Source organism: Malus sylvestris, chromosome 6 (genome assembly GCF_916048215.2).
Source record: "Malus sylvestris chromosome 6, drMalSylv7.2, whole genome shotgun sequence".
NCBI classification, from domain to species: Eukaryota; Viridiplantae; Streptophyta; class Magnoliopsida; order Rosales; family Rosaceae; genus Malus; species Malus sylvestris.
The window spans coordinates 19,812,738-19,828,664 of NC_062265.1; the positions used below are offsets into that span (position 1 = coordinate 19,812,738).

The 15,927-nt window shown below is 34.9% G+C and overlaps 1 protein-coding gene across 6 annotated transcripts; it reads right to left on the reverse strand.

Annotated features, from left to right (window-relative positions):
- Window positions 1-1,995: 1,995 nt before the first annotated feature.
- On the reverse strand, window positions 1,996-8,310 carry LOC126626487 (glutamate--cysteine ligase, chloroplastic-like). Of its 6 annotated transcripts, none has more exons than XM_050295813.1 (16): window positions 8,143-8,310; window positions 6,877-7,222; window positions 6,554-6,704; window positions 6,247-6,354; window positions 6,000-6,092; window positions 5,506-5,589; window positions 5,287-5,355; window positions 5,140-5,210; window positions 4,955-5,023; window positions 4,169-4,262; window positions 3,971-4,060; window positions 3,803-3,883; window positions 3,419-3,511; window positions 2,740-2,820; window positions 2,584-2,653; window positions 1,996-2,394 (listed from the first exon to the last, which is right to left on the reverse strand). In XM_050295813.1, the coding sequence occupies exons 2-16, from the start codon at window positions 7,212-7,214 to the stop codon at window positions 2,306-2,308; spliced, it is 1,581 nt and encodes a 526-aa protein (XP_050151770.1). In that variant the 5' UTR covers window positions 7,215-7,222; window positions 8,143-8,310; the 3' UTR covers window positions 1,996-2,305. The 6 variants fall into 6 exon arrangements, with proteins under 6 accessions (XP_050151770.1, XP_050151768.1, XP_050151767.1 ...); XM_050295811.1 differs by having other exon boundaries at window positions 3,419-3,574; XM_050295810.1 differs by having other exon boundaries at window positions 3,419-3,583.
- Between the last annotated feature and the right edge of the window lie 7,617 nt (window positions 8,311-15,927).

A 15,927-nucleotide genomic window follows, 5' to 3' on the forward strand; every position in this document is an offset into this window, starting at 1 on the left:
TTTTCTCCACATATTCATATATTTAATTTTTCAGGGTATTACATTAGGGTTCTGTTATCCCCTTAACAATCATATGTAGATTTACTAATTACTTATGAATTACCCATGCAACTTTGAAGGTTAGGTTTTCCTAATGCATATTCTACTCATGGTATTCAAGCTAGAACATATATCAAACATGCAATTCATTTGTGGTATTCATATCAAATATAAACATGCATGACTCATTACGATTTGTGAAAACCCTTTGAAAAACCATGCAACCCCTATGACGTGGTATTCATCCTAGGTGAAATTACAACTATTAATCACAAGAAGCAATACTCAATTCCCTGGTGGTATTCCGACCAAATTGCATCCAATTACTTATCTAAACATCCTAATGGTCGCGAATCATTAAGACACAAAGACAGTTTAAAGAACAGTGATTAATAATTCAAAGTATGCATGCATAATATCATAAGCAATTAAACAAAAACTACATATTCATGCTAAAGTTCAAGGCTTCGCCCTAGCAAAAGAAAATTAGCTACGCATATTCATAATTAAAATCAACATAATTGTATTAAACTAGAAAAAGCATGAAAACACCTTGTAGAATAAAATATGAAAATCTCTAAGCTTTGCCCAAAGTCTTCTCCCAATCTTACGTTCGTTCTAAAGAAACCCTAGGTCTGCCAAAAGGCTTATTTATACTACTCTAAATAAAATCCTCCTAGTTAAAAGGTCTTGGAATAAGACTAGGAAACTAAATAAATTGAAATAAAATAGGAAAAATAATCTTAAATTAACTTGGTAAATTCGCCTAGAAATCTGCACAGCCACGTTTTGGACCCATATCAACTCCAAAACTGGCCCAAAATAGCTGAATTTAAAGTTTGGACTATTCTGAACAATTCTCCAGAAGGCCACGAACTCATTTGTGGCCATCTTGGGCTCCAAAAACTGTATTTAAGCCTATAAACGTCACTTTCCAACAACGCGCACTGCTCTTTTATTTAAACAGCAGAAAATAATCACTTGGTAGAAAAATCCCAAATTTTGACATGAACAAGCCAAGAAACACACGAACGTCTTCCAATTTGAATCACTCCAAAATTCGTGCGTTTGATCATGTTTTGCTCCAGATGAAGTCGAATGTCTTATATTGAAAATATAAAGCAAAATATTGAAAATATAAAGCAAAGTATCAAAATTCTATCAAAATAATTACCAAATTATACTAAGAATAGGGTAAAATATATAATATAATATTGACTCATCAGTACAATAAACTAACCTGGGATTGTAAAGAAAATCACAATCAGCAGCATATAGTATTTAAGAACAAATGAGCTAGTCCATTTGGTACAAGGAATCAAAATGCATCTTGTCCCGGTAGACTATAAAAAGGATAGATAGACAAAAGGGCTGCTAAGTGGTTCTGGATTGCCCACCAAGTGAATTTGGCAACTGATTGGGTTGCCTCGCATTGCAAAAGACGGATGTGTCCGAAAGTCTGGCGACTCGAGCTATGCTGTTGGTCTTCTTACCCAGCCTTAGGGCCAGAATTCCCTTATGGGGGGGGTCTTTGCTTAGCTGCTGGGGTCCTGGAGTCTTTCCTGGACCCTTTTCTTGTTGTAGTTTCTAATTTTCTTAATGAATTGGTCTTTGTTAAAAAAAATATATAATTTACATTTACTTAGTGTAAAATATGAATTAATAACATCAATAATACGCAGATTAGAATTTAACATCAGGGTTGGATCTTCTTCCCCTGTCACGTACAACCACCCTCTTCTTTTCGATTGATAATGCCAGAGCTCGACAAATGCATCGTCGTAAGCAATGAGCTTGGAGCAGAGCTCAAGTGGTTAAGCATGTCTAGTTTAACACTTCATCGAACTATCTACCATGACATGAGACATTTCCACTTTTACTACACTGAATAGCATAAATATATACGTGACTTAGGTTTGTTCATCAGGATAACGAAAGAAAAACAAATAACAGATCTATTCAAGTGGGATGAAACAAAGATGAACTCGTGTTCATTCTCTCCCACAAAATATATATCATTAGGTTGTTCAAATGGATTCATCTCAACAAGTTTGAATTATTTTAACCTTCCAAGACTAAACCGGAACAATGATTTGACTATGTTCGGTCCAAAGTAAACGCTGAACTCCATGACTAAGATTTACATCACAAATTATTCCTCTGTAAAAGGCACAAACTGAAAGCAGCTAAAATGGAAAATAGGATTACACCCGAAAATTTGAAAAGGTTTACACACAAAATGACGCCGCTGAAGCCGCCACGTGCCTCAGTAGAGTAGCTCCTCGAAAACAGGGTCTATCTGTTGTCCCCATTTCCCATTGTACAATTCCAAAAGCTTCTCAGCTGGTGTTACACCTGCAATATAATTAACGTTCGACGTAAACACCATATTCCCCCGAAGAGGAAAACCTATAGAAACTATAGTGCACATCATGGTCGATAATAGAAAGTTGGCTTGGCTTTTCGAAGAGATGGTGCAGCAGCGCAATCATATGGGAAAATAGAAAAACAAAAGAGATACGAGAGGAACTCCCCATTACATACCAGTTCTAACCACCTCCGCCACCTCATTCAAGAATCCTGTTTCTTTGAAGCCTCGTCTTTCCAGGCCATCCTGTAGAAGAAAGGATGCCATAATCTAGTCATGCAGACACAGGCTCACAAAAACTTAAAGAGAGCACCGAGAGAAGCACAATTTACCCTTGCCAACTTTACAACATCTTGAGCTACATGCTTGAGCAATCCATCCCGAAATGGCGTCTTTAGACCAGTTATGGGGACCTACTAAAAGTAACTTTACAATTAGGTTTGCAAATTAATCACTTTTTAGAAATGTAAGAGGTTTATCTCTAATAAACAACAGAAGTATGAAATTTATCCTGTAGTTCAAACTTCAAACTGCATAAATAAATATAGATTTGAAGGAAAGCTAAACAAGCAAAATTCCAAAGCCGTGCAATTTCGCTATTGATTTTATTAGGACAAAACAGAAAGACAGAAGGTTGGTCACAGGTTCAGAAGATTAGCAAAGAAATTAGTAAAACATATCACTAGATCCCTATAGCTGGACTTTGACCACAATGGCTAGGCCTTCTAATTTCCCTGATTCCATTCCAGCACCAAATGTCTCTTCCTAGGCTCCAAAAGTGGCATAAAACAAGTTACAAACTAGTGCAAAAAACTTGCAACCTGACAGCATACGCCGTATGTGCAAGTGTCAACCACTCCCCAGGGTGATTTTTTCTCAACTTTTTCAAACACACATAATGTCTAGAATAGAGCTCAGATGACACAAGTTTGAATTCATGCAGGCAAAGATAAATGAAAAGAGTTTTATACTTTCTTTTACAAACAAATGGGCTTTGTTGTATAGGATCACCTTATTTCTCAGCATCTGTCTTTCTTCAGGGGTCCAATCAGCTGTAAGGTCTAACACGTTTTGTAAGGAAACCTCGTCGTACAAAATACCTACCTGAAGTTTGAGACAAATCACTATCAGCTTATGTTGCTGGCTATTAGTAGTTAATAGCGTAACCTGCAGAAGCTAGATAGCTGTCATTCAGAGATGTTTTAGCATTTCACAGACAACACATGAGACAGAGGATAAAAAAGAAACACCGGTAGATATAAGATGATAAATATTTGTTCTATCTGTACGTAATTAAGAGAAGATAATGTTAATAAAAAGTGAAATATTTAAAATGTACGCTTGTGACTTGCATATAAGTTCAGATTAACTGGTTATGTATAAAGTGTCACTTACCCAAAATGCGGGCAAAGCACATAATCTCCTCCAAGGCCCTCCATCAGCACCCCTCATCTCCAAGTATCTTTTTAGCCTGACCTGAACGAAAAAATAAATATCGTATAATTCGGGAACAGCATTCGAAAACATGAGGTGGTAATTTGATTATTTGATGCTAGCATCAACCTCAGGGAATATAGTTGTCAAATGATTCTCCCAATCGTTCAGGGTTGGCAATTCACCCGGAATGCAAGGAAGCTTCCCTACCAAAAAGTCCTGTATGGAGATAACAATACCAATGTCTTCAAAAAATTAATAGCTTCAAACAAAGATAACTACAGAAGAAAGCCTCAAATTACAAGACCGTAAAGGAAAGATGGAAACCCGGAAGGTCATTCCAGTGCAATCGATATACTTCTTGTTCCGATAAACAAAGTACATGGGAACATCAAGAGCATAATCTACATACTGCTCAAACCTGCATATCAAATAAAATAAAATAAACAATACATATAAAAATAATTGAATCATTAATAGATAATTGTACAACTTCGAACGGTGAATAAGCCTTCAGTAAGCAATAACCACACAAAAATGGCCACTAAAGTTACAACTGGAAATCAATTCAAGCATTACACTATGTGCAGAGCTAAATAGTATAGACAAAAGAAGTTAAGTGAATATATATATATATATCTAGAACCATTCTAAATTCATTATACCATTCATGTAATCCATATTTCAATTCTCCATACAAAACCATTCATAAAAAAAAATAAAAAATCATTAATCAAACACAAACCAGACATAACTCCGTTTTTAGCATCCAAATAGAGCAGTGATAGAAAGTATGACCAACGAGACTACATTTTGGTAAACAGCCAAAAGTTGTATATCCAAAAACCAAAATTGCACGCAGACCAAACATCAGAGAATGTTCTCACATCAGGTTTTGATTTGTTTGGCTGAGATTTTTAAGAATAGCACATTAATGAACAAACAAAAAAGCAGATAAGGCTTAACTGGGAGATCAAGGACCTGTTTCTTAACAGACACTGAACTTTCTATGCTAAGTGATGTCATCTATCATCAAATATTTGGATTCTGAAGTACAAAATTCTAGCCACAAAAAGCAAGTACTAATTCATAAAGTACAAGTAAAAGCCTTACCCAAAAGAGTCATCAAAAACAAAAGGAAGCATGCCAGTGCGATTATTGTCCGTATCAGTCCAAATTTGGCTATTACAACATGTAGAAAAATCAATAGAGATGCCAAGTCTCAACCAAAAACAATACGGACACCACAGAAAATTTTAATAGCATATATATGACAAGAACATGAGAACAATAGAAACCTTCTCATGCTTAGAAAACCATTTGGCTTTCCTTCAGTGAAAGGTGAATTTGCGAATAGAGCTGTTGCTATCTGTTTCATTTGTTGAGAGGTTAGATACCACATAAGTAACAATTTTACATCAAAACAAGATACCACAATTCCTCACAGGCTGCAAGGCAAGACCAGCACGAAATTTCCTTATCATGTCTGCTTCAGAACTGAAGTCCAGATTAACCTAAAAAGTTGGGGGGAAAAAAAGGATTTGCATGAACTACAAATATTTGACTCCTCACCAAAACCAATGGAATACCAGATTATGAAACATAATTATGTATAAGAAGTATTCGTCAAAAGTACCTGATTAGATTAGTAACAAAGATCTTACCTGTACAGTGCAAGTTCTGAACATCATATCAAGTCCAAGGGTGCCAACTTTTGGCATGTAATTTCTCATAATATCATATCTTCCCTGAACCACAATTCTCAATCACCATGCATGTAACCAAAGTATATAAAAGCAATGAAAAGTGACATTATTAAAGCTGTTACTAGACCAAATTGGGATAACAAGTAAATACAGTATGAAATTTCAAAAGCAGCATTTGATATTAGCATCTAATGACAAGAGTTACTTTAGAAGAGTGATGTGCTTTGGTGTTCCTTTTCTCATTATAAAACTAATAGGAGGTTGTTTCAAGAAAATGATTAAAAATTATCCATCAAATAAAGCTGCAACCCTTCTATAGCCTTCCAATAACCAGTAAAGTGGAATAAAGAGGAATGCTTCAGCAACTGTGCGGCTGTGCATCTCAATTTCCAATCTAAACAAAAGATGGGTTCGTGCATTGCCATATGGTTGAGAAGAGGATTCAAAAATACCTTGGGCATAATAGGTATGTCCTTAAGTTCCCATTTGGGCTGAAAACCGATCCCAAGAAATCCGATTCCCATTTCCTCTGTAATTGCTTTGACCTAATAAAAGTTAATAGAGAACACATTTACTCACCAAATACAAAACAACAAATAGAAACTTCATTTGTCAACTAGATTTCACTTTAAATCAATTTATGCATGAAATATGACAATACTTCGCACTTCATTGTAAAGTACTGTTGTTTTTTCTGACCTGATAAAGGTGTGAATTGACTTCAGCACAAGTTTGATGCAGTGTCGCAAGAGGTGCACCACTAAGTTCAAATTGACCTCCAGGCTCCAGCGATATGCTTTGCTTACCCTGTCCCATAATGTCATATTTTTTTTCAAATGACAAACAATAAATGACATGGGTTTCATGATAATTAATTTCAAATGGAAATATGAGGATGCATGAGTTACAAAGGGTTTCGAAATATTAACATCCGTATGACATATAATCAAGGGAAGTAAAACAACTTATGAGCATCATCTAAAGTTGAAGAGTAGAAGAAGAATACCTGTTTGAGTCCAATAATTTTGTCGCCTTCCATAACTTTTTCCCAATCAAATCTCTCAGAAATAACATTAAGCAACTCGGCTATTTGTTCATATTTTATAGGGCGTAAGGTCTTTAGTTCAAAACCAAATTTCTCGTGCTCTGTGCCAATTCTGAGGATTGAGCAAGTGTGAATTTTCACTTATGACTAGTTATCCAACAAACTGGGTATATAGAGGGAGATATACAGAAATAACACTCTGAATCCTCACTGACTTTCAATCCACATTGAATTAACAACCAATCACATAACAAAACCACTACTGTAAATAAGGCAATAAATACCTCCATTTTTCCTTAGACTTGCATCCAGAGGCAAGATACGCTACAAGATCCTCTTTCGTTAGTGGCTCAGTAGCAATTACTGCATCTTCTGTTGGAGGACTGGCAGCAACTATCACACTATGCCCTCGTTTCTGTCCTACTCGTGCATTGTCTATATGCAAAATCTGTGTCTTCCTAGAAGAAGAATATGATACAGAAGAGAAGCCAATGGAATTTTCCTTCAACTTGGACGCCTCTATATTGTTTGCCCTACTGAAAACCACATTTTGTCCAGATTTATACCGAAATAGCTCAGTACGGATGCAGTATGATGAACCCGTCTGTGAAATGAGTACCATGGCCACCCCTGGAAAATCGTATACAACCTCTCAGTCAACTATACTTTACAAATTCAAGGGAATCAGATAAAATTTAGCCATCCCAGAGACCTACTGTTGCCCTCTCCTAGTAAAGGCCTATCTAAATGATATACTTCTTGCATTGAATTTCTATGTCAAAGCTCAGTCAACCTTCTTAAAAGTTTAAAACCAATGATATTTTTATTTATTTTTAATACAAACAATATATGTCACTTAGTACTACAGTCTAGTGGTATTCCTCTTCACTTGTAAGTGAGAGGTCTTAGGTCCATTGTGAGGCTTAGTCCACTCCCCTGCCCCCTGGTGTAGATATTGTCGTTTATTAAAAAAATACAAACAATATATTTACGCGAAGACCACACATAGGCCTGCCATAATAATTTGGTGTCGAACTCACCATCCCAGGAGTCGAACCTATAACTTCCCACTTTCTAGTGAAGATGAATAGCACCAAAACGTAACACTAAGCGTCAAAAACCGATGTCATTAATAATTTCGATTCTCTTTCCACATATGCGTTTCCTTCTTTCCCTTAAAAAATCAAAACTTTATAACCCCCACTAACAAATTAGAATACTCAACCACAGCCACTACACTCCACGCATAACAAAAGGTGCAAAACTGTATAATTGAATGGCCCAACAAAACAAATATATACAAAAAAAAACCCATAAAATCAATAACACAAACAGCATTATCACATGATATCAAAACTGAAAATTAAACATTTAACGTTTGAAATGTTAATTGAATCGAATCAATCGAAACCCAGAAACTGTGCATGCAAGATGCAACCTCGCACCGTAATTAACACAATCAAACATCAGCCTGAGGCTCCAAAGATCAAAACTTGGCAACTGCAGGTAGTGTTAAACTAATCCAAAAGTAAATTCATTGGAGAATTTACCTGGAAATCTGACAATACAGTCGCAATTCAAATCTAGGATTCTGCAAGAAGCTTCTGAGGATGGCTCTCTGATAGAGAGAGAAATTCAAGGGAGAGAGAAACTGGCTCCTGTTTGCTGCTGATGAAAAGGAAACGCAAGCAGGTGTATTTAGATGAGAAATTATATAGTAGCAGGGCCCAAAGTGGTTCGGATCCTCTACGGATTTGTTCTCTCTGGACTCTTAGGTACCGTTTGGTACTAGGATAGGGACGGAACGGAGTGAGACGAGGCGTTTCATTCTACGTTTGGTGCGCCTAAAACGGATGGAACGCACTGTTCCACATGACGAATTTTAGGTGAATTTTCGTTCCGCCTCACCCCTAGAACGACTCGTTCCACATTCGTAGAACACAAAATTATAAAATCTCTATCTCTTTCTTCTTCCTTCTTGTTTCCATCCTAGGGAATCTTTACTCCATCTCTGTTTTGTCCCGTCCTATCCCATTCCATCCAGTTTTATTCCATTCCGTCCCGTCCCGTTTGCATACCAAACAGTACCTTAACACCATACATTGACAGCCGTTCAAGTAATAATGTGCGAAACAAAGTTTTGGGGACGAGGGACAGCGGAAGGGGTGGAAGAGCACGCGCCGTGGCTGAGAGACACGATGTCGTTTCGTTTGGAGCCAATTAAAAATAAATAAATGTTTGAGCCACACGATTTTACGTGGAATGAGGATTCTGAAGGATCCTAGAGATTCTTCAATCATATCCGTTTATCGTATATCGTGTAGTCAGAAATTATTGTAAATCTTTTTTATTTAAGGTTAAATATAAACAGTACCTGAAAAAAACTGACCGCATGATATACGATGAACGGATATAATTCGAGGATCCGAAGACGATCCTCTTTCCTTTACGTGAACATATGAGATTATTTAGTCCGGAGTGTTTCGGAGAGAACTGAACCAAGTCCTTATTTTGGTCCGTTTGTCCTGAATTCGCCAAGTCGGCATTCTCAACTTGTACTCCCACCTCATTGTTCTATTTTCCTGAGCATTATTGTTTCACCCATTACAAAAATTTAAGAATTGAAATGTTATTTTCTTCATCTACTATTATTTTTAAATAACTTCTAAAACATATAAAAAAAATTTATTTTTCATTTTTCAATTGTTTAAATAATTATCTCATTAGTAAAATGTTTGAACAACTATTATATATGATTAAATTAGAAGAATTCTGAACAACTATTATATATAATTAAACTAGAAGATTAAAAAATGAAGAAAATATTTATTTAAAGGAATTGAGATAGTTGTAGGGAGATGGTGAACAGAAAGATCTTGTCGGTTTCTTGTATGAATTCGAAAGAGAAGAAGCAGGTTTTGCTTGAAGGGTATGTGGAGGCGGCGGACAACGATGATTTATCGAGGAATAAAAGCTTGATAGATGAGGATCTCATCGAGTTCAAAGGGTAAATCTTGGTGTTAAATTTTTTATTAAAAAGTGATTCGGGAGATAAGACGGTAAGTGGGCCGTTTATCAACACTCTTTCATTGCAAAATGTACACATACCCACAAATATTTGATAACTACTTTATGCCATTCAAGGGAAAAAATAGAGAATAAAAGCCTACTTCGCAAGTTATTGAAAACTCTAGCAGTCTAAAGGAAAAACCAAAGAAAAAAAATTTTCTGTCGCCGATCCTTGCCTTTGGTTTTACGATTGGCGACATTCTTCTGAAATTCATTCTTGGCCTCTTCCTTTTCGTTTACTTTGTTAGGTGTAAAATTGTTGTCATGAAACGTTGTAGTCATCATCTTTTGGTCCACACACATAACAACCACAAGGTTTTGAATTCAATCATCACATTCGATATAAGGTTGAAACTGAAAACCATTAAAGATGTCTAATTGTATCGGGACCAGGTTTAGCCAGTATGACACCATGGGTTTAGCAATTGCAATAATATGGCTCTCTGATGTCTTGAGCATGTAGAGTGGCAACATGATTTTATCCTTTTATTTTGTTTTTGTTTAATATTTTTTTAGGAATTGTCTTGGAGTTTAGTTTTGATTTCTCTTTAAGAGAGTTTGCTAGTTGTCTCTAGGAGGGTTGCTTGATTTTAATTTTTGTTTTGGTGTGCTACCTCTTTTGGATCTACGTGTGTAGAGTGGAGCTGTTTGATTTGCTTGATCTACTTCACTTGGTGTTTTGGGATCGTGGCGGTGATTAGGTGATGCGATTAGACTCATGGGCATCGTACTCTTGTCCCAATATATGATTTGAGATTTTTATTCTCACATTATCTATATGTATCATGAGGTTTAACAGTTAATTGATATGTGTAATCTTGTGGTTCTCGATGAGCTCTGACGAGTGCTTGAAGTCTACTCATTACTTTACGATTAGTGACGCTCTATTGTAATATTTGTAGATCTACTTTGCAAAGACCCTTTGGGGCCGAGTTCTTCACAATATGTATTTATAATGCCTTTTATTTAATGAATGAAATATTGTACTCCTCTTTTAGGTATTACTCAGCAAGTTAAGCAATTGGTTATTAAGGAAGCTAAATGATGAATTAAAGTAAGGTCAACGCCATTAAAGGATCCACATACAAAGTGTAACGGTTCGACTATCTACTAAAATAGTCATTTGTTGTCGATAATTCATAAGCTTTTATATATATATATTAAAAAAAAAATTGGTCTTTGAGATAGGCATAACTCATCACTTTTGCCCATGATAATGAAAATCCATAAAAGCGCTCCTTGAGTTTGTCCACTCTAAATCATTTTGGTCTTTATGTGAAAAATATGTCAATATCCTCGTTGAATTGTCATTTGACTACCTTTTTAAGGGTATTTTTGTCAAGCCAACTCTTCCACTTAACAAGAATATTGACAGATTTTTCATGGAATAAACAAAATGGTTTACAGTGAACAAAATTAGGGACCACTTCTATCTATTTTTATTGTCATCAGCCAAAATGAAGAATTATGCTAACATCAAAGATCATTTTAACTAAAAGACCTAACTCATAAAGAGTAAATAAACTCGACAGTGAAAGGTTACCGGGTCGATCGGCCCATATTAGAATGTGTTTTATCAAATTTGTTTAAAACAAAAACAAAATTTGAAAATGGCGTAGAAGTAGAAAACGTATATGTGTGTGCAAGTTTTTGACCCAAGATTTATGAATGAGTTAATAAGGTCACTAACTACTTTCCATCACACAAAAAAATTAAGAGTAATGTTAGGAAGACTAAATTTGCAAACTAAATGTTGTGTCACCAATATGAATGAGCACGTTTATCAACATTTAAGTAATAAATAAATCATCAACTTCCATTTCCTTTAGTTTTTAAAAATTTATCTACAAATTTAGTCTCCCTAGCATTACCCAAAAATTAAGCATATTCCCAAAGAAAGCTAGCCAAAACTGTTGGCCATGAGAGGAATTGTAGCTATCTTCTTTTTAATTGATGAGAACGTCTCACTCCAACTAATTTTTTTTTTTCTTCATAAATTTGAATAGTCTCTTAAATTGAGATTTTTTTTTTCCACCAGCTATCATAAAATTATAATTTAGAGTACATCCAAAAAAAAAACATAACTTGAAAAGAATATAGAAAGACGCTTGTATTTGTAGAAAAAAAAAAGCAATACACAAATTGTATGAATACGGTTGATGTCAATTTGATGTTTTCATCTAGAGAACATGTACGTTGCAAAATTTATGCCAATCTTTTTTTTTTTTTTATTATTATTACTTTGGGATTGTGATTTGTGAGGTATTTGATGACGAAAATATACTAGGTGCTTGGAGTCTTGAAGATGAATACCATATTATATGACAAAGACTACTTATAAATCGGACAAGAATATTCTTTTTCAAAACCTAGTGGAATCTCATTATCACCGAACAATAATCTAATGCTAATTCAAACAATTAGGGTCCCATATGGGTAAGGCATAACATAGGTTCCTTCGTGAAGCCTCTCAAGCATTTTGTACCACTATCTTAATTTTAATAATTTCTTTTGGAATATTTTCTTGATTTGGTTCATTTAAGAAGCACATAATTTGTTTTTCTTCCAGGAAACATTTTAAATGTTTTTTTCTTCTTCAGAATTTACTTGTATTTTTTACTAAGAATTTGTTCAAAAAACATTTTTCACCAAAAGTGTTTTCAGTTATATCAAAAATATATCCAAACGAACTCTAAATTAGTATCGATCAAATTCCTCATTCGCAATATTTAAACTTAAAACCTCTAATTACACATAAAGATAATCATGTTTTAGTACTGAATAGTCCATAACTATGTATTAAAATAAGAACCTAGGTGATAGACACATAATCATGTTGTCATCCATCACGTGGATTGAAAACTCGATCGAATCCTTTTCTCTCGTGGTCGCATCATGGCATTCAGCCAATGCTATTTTTTTTCAGAATAGGTTTCGTTTCCCTTCTAACCTCTCTCTTCTTTTCAACTTTTATATTTGAACGGCTTCGGTTAAATCATATCAATGTTTTGTGATATTTTTTTAATAGTAAGAAGAAGACAAAAAAATCTGTAAGAGAAGAAGAGAGAAAGGGATGAGAATAGAAAGAAAGGAAATCATACTCCATTATTTTTTGACTTTATAGTACTCCCAATACTTAGTATCTTGGCCTTTTGCAATTGACCAAAATAGACCAGTTCCTTTTGCTTTTGTTTTGTGGCGGTAGGCGGCGCCTTTGTTTTTAGTAAAGAATGAATTGCGTGAGGATCACTTAACATTGTTTCAGTGGCTCAGGACTTTATGTGAGAATGAACTTGTTTCATTTGAGTTACTCTCATAAACAGCGAGTAATATTGTATTTTTGATTTCCGAGTTAAAAGTCATGGTTTCAACCAATTTAGTTAGTTAGCAAGAATTTAATATTGTTTTCGAAAGTTTTCATTTTTACACTCGGGATTTCGAATTCAATTCTCTTTCCTCGGCCAACGTGGAGCCACAAACTCGCGTCCAACTCTCAAAAAATGGCAAACAACATACTTGATCTATAAACTCGGTCTCTTACGACTCATGACTTGTTCTCAGAAACCCAAACTTCGAGTTCCCTTCTCCCAAACCATAAGCCTTGAACCGGTAACTTCGTATGAAATCGAACCTTCGTTTTCATAAATAAAAGTAAATAGAAAAAAATCTTGTGAAGTCGAACAGTTTTGAAAAACGATAAAATAATCTAAACTAAATTCATTCAAACTACGAAACAAAGGAATAGAACACGGAATTTCAAATGCAAGACGAATGGTCTTAACCAAACCTTAAACTTAAACCCAAAGGCCAATACTAAACGGTGGGCTTCAAATCCCTAACACTATATCCAAAATCTGATCCTCAAAATTGGGCCAGACTATTCAACGGCATCGACTACCAGTCCATTGTGGAAAGGCATAGGCCATGAAGGAAGCAATTGCCATCATTTTCTTCCAGCTGATATGAGGTAGCAGAGATCTATATTGTTTTCCTTACTGCAACTTCCAGACTATATTACATGTTTAACTGCATGGCAGTGATTTTCATATCCCGATATTTCCTCCCTCGCTTGTTCTTTCGCTCTTGTTTATTGATTCTTCTTTGATTCAATCAATCTGATGATTGAAGAAAAAAAAAAAAAAGGAATAGAGAGAAGAAAACTAGTGCGTAGAAATCAATTGAAAGTAGAAGCTGAATTAGTTATGAAAAAATCCGAAGAAAGTTGAGGTTCCATTATAAAAGCAATATGGGGAATAATCTAATTACTTGTAAGCAAAAGCAGGTCCATTATTTCTGTGAAGCTCATACTCTCAACACATCATCTTACGTATGACAAATTTTCAAGCCTAAGGCATGAATAACACAAAGCGGGTGACCTGGAGCGGATGTGGGTGTTAGGCTTTACACGTGGGACAACCTACTATGATACCATGAAGAAAGTTGAGCCAATTGACAATATGATGAATAACCTAATTACTTATAAACACATACAAAGTCTCTCATTTCCCTCATGCGGAATTCACACCTCAATAAAAACCTATCTCCTCCCCAATCCCATCATTTGGGTTTTTTCACAAACGGTCCCTAAAATTGCCTCACCCTATTAAGATGGTTCCTGAAATTGAAAATCAATTAATGTAGTCCCTAAAATGGATATCGTAAATCAATGTGATCATTCCATTATAATTTCGTAAAAAAATTCTGTTATGTGATGATGTAACATATAATTAGATCCCACCAATCTAATTAAATATTGCCATGTGGATTAAATACATTTAAATATAAAATTTTTATTTTTCTATAATTAAAAACTTGAAAAAAAAATGATAAAAAATGAAAAAAAATGAAAAAGAAATTGAACTACAAGCCCAGCGATATCCCCTGAGCTCTTCTCAGTGTCGCCGTACATTCCTAACCCTAACCAGCCCTTCAACCACACTGGGTGAATTGTTGCGATTTGTTCGTGAATTGAGTTTTCTTTTTGCTGGGTTTAGGCTGATTGCTTGAAAATTCCCCCATTTCAGTTTTTTTCTTTTCTAATTTGGGGATAATTTGAGTTTTTTCCATTCCATTTCTAATTCCGCAACTTTACAGTTTCAATCGAGAGAGAAAACAAATGGGAGTGTCGTCAAACAAGATCCTGAGGGATCTTCTGAAGTCTGGAACACGGTGGAGGTAGCGAAAGACGTGAGCCATTGGGAATGGGGAAGAGGGTTTTTGCAGAAGCGGAGAGAGAAGATATGAACTGTTCATCATCTTCTTCTTTTTTTTCTTTTTTATTTAGGAAACTAACGAAAAGTTCAAATTTTTTTTTCTTTTAACCAAAAATCTTGTTTTTAAAGGTATAGTGAATAATGCTAGTTAAAAGTAAAAATGTGATTTTTCTTTAAAAGTGAATACTACCGGGAGTGTTTTGTTAAAACTCATTTTTTATTTTTCAAAAATTTAATTATATAAAAATAAAAAATTTATATTTAAATATATTTAATCTACATGGCAATATTTAATTAAACTTATGGGACTCAATTATTTACCACATCAGCACATAACAATTTTTTTAACGGATGACGGATGATCACATTGATTTGCGACATCTATTTTTAGGGATTACATTGATTGATTTTCAATTTCAAGGACCGTCTTGATGGGGTGGGTTAATTTCAAGGACCGTTTGTAATAAAAACTCTCCCATCATTTTTAAAGAGATTGGAAGAGATAAGTTTCGTGCATGGTCAATTTATGTTATATCGTCAACTTGGACAAAGTTTAGAGTTGATATCCATTCTTGTATCTTGAATTTTTACGAGTTATCTAATTCATTTCAATTCCAACACCAAATAAGACCTAACGGAGAAATTTAAACAAAAAAACCTCACATTGGCTCTAAATGAAGAAGAAGAAAAATCTCACACACTACATCTTTTTTTGGTTTGAGGGGTTAGACCAAGGGATATGTTTACACTACTTTTTAGCCATTCGATTTTATAACATCTAACAATCTTGATTAAGTATGATGTGGAGGCTAAAAATTAATGATGTGGATTATAATAAAATAAATATGAAAAGGAAAAAACAAATCAATTTGACATTGAAGCATTAATGATGTGGAGGCGAAAGACTTCTTATTCGTCTTCTTGAGAACTTGTACAGTGCATCGCCTAGACATGGCCTAGTCATCTTTGATCTCTCCAACTGCTCCTCCCGGGATGTGAAATCAGATTTTTTTGATACTCGATCGAGGTCATAGCTACAATCTTCACTAGCCA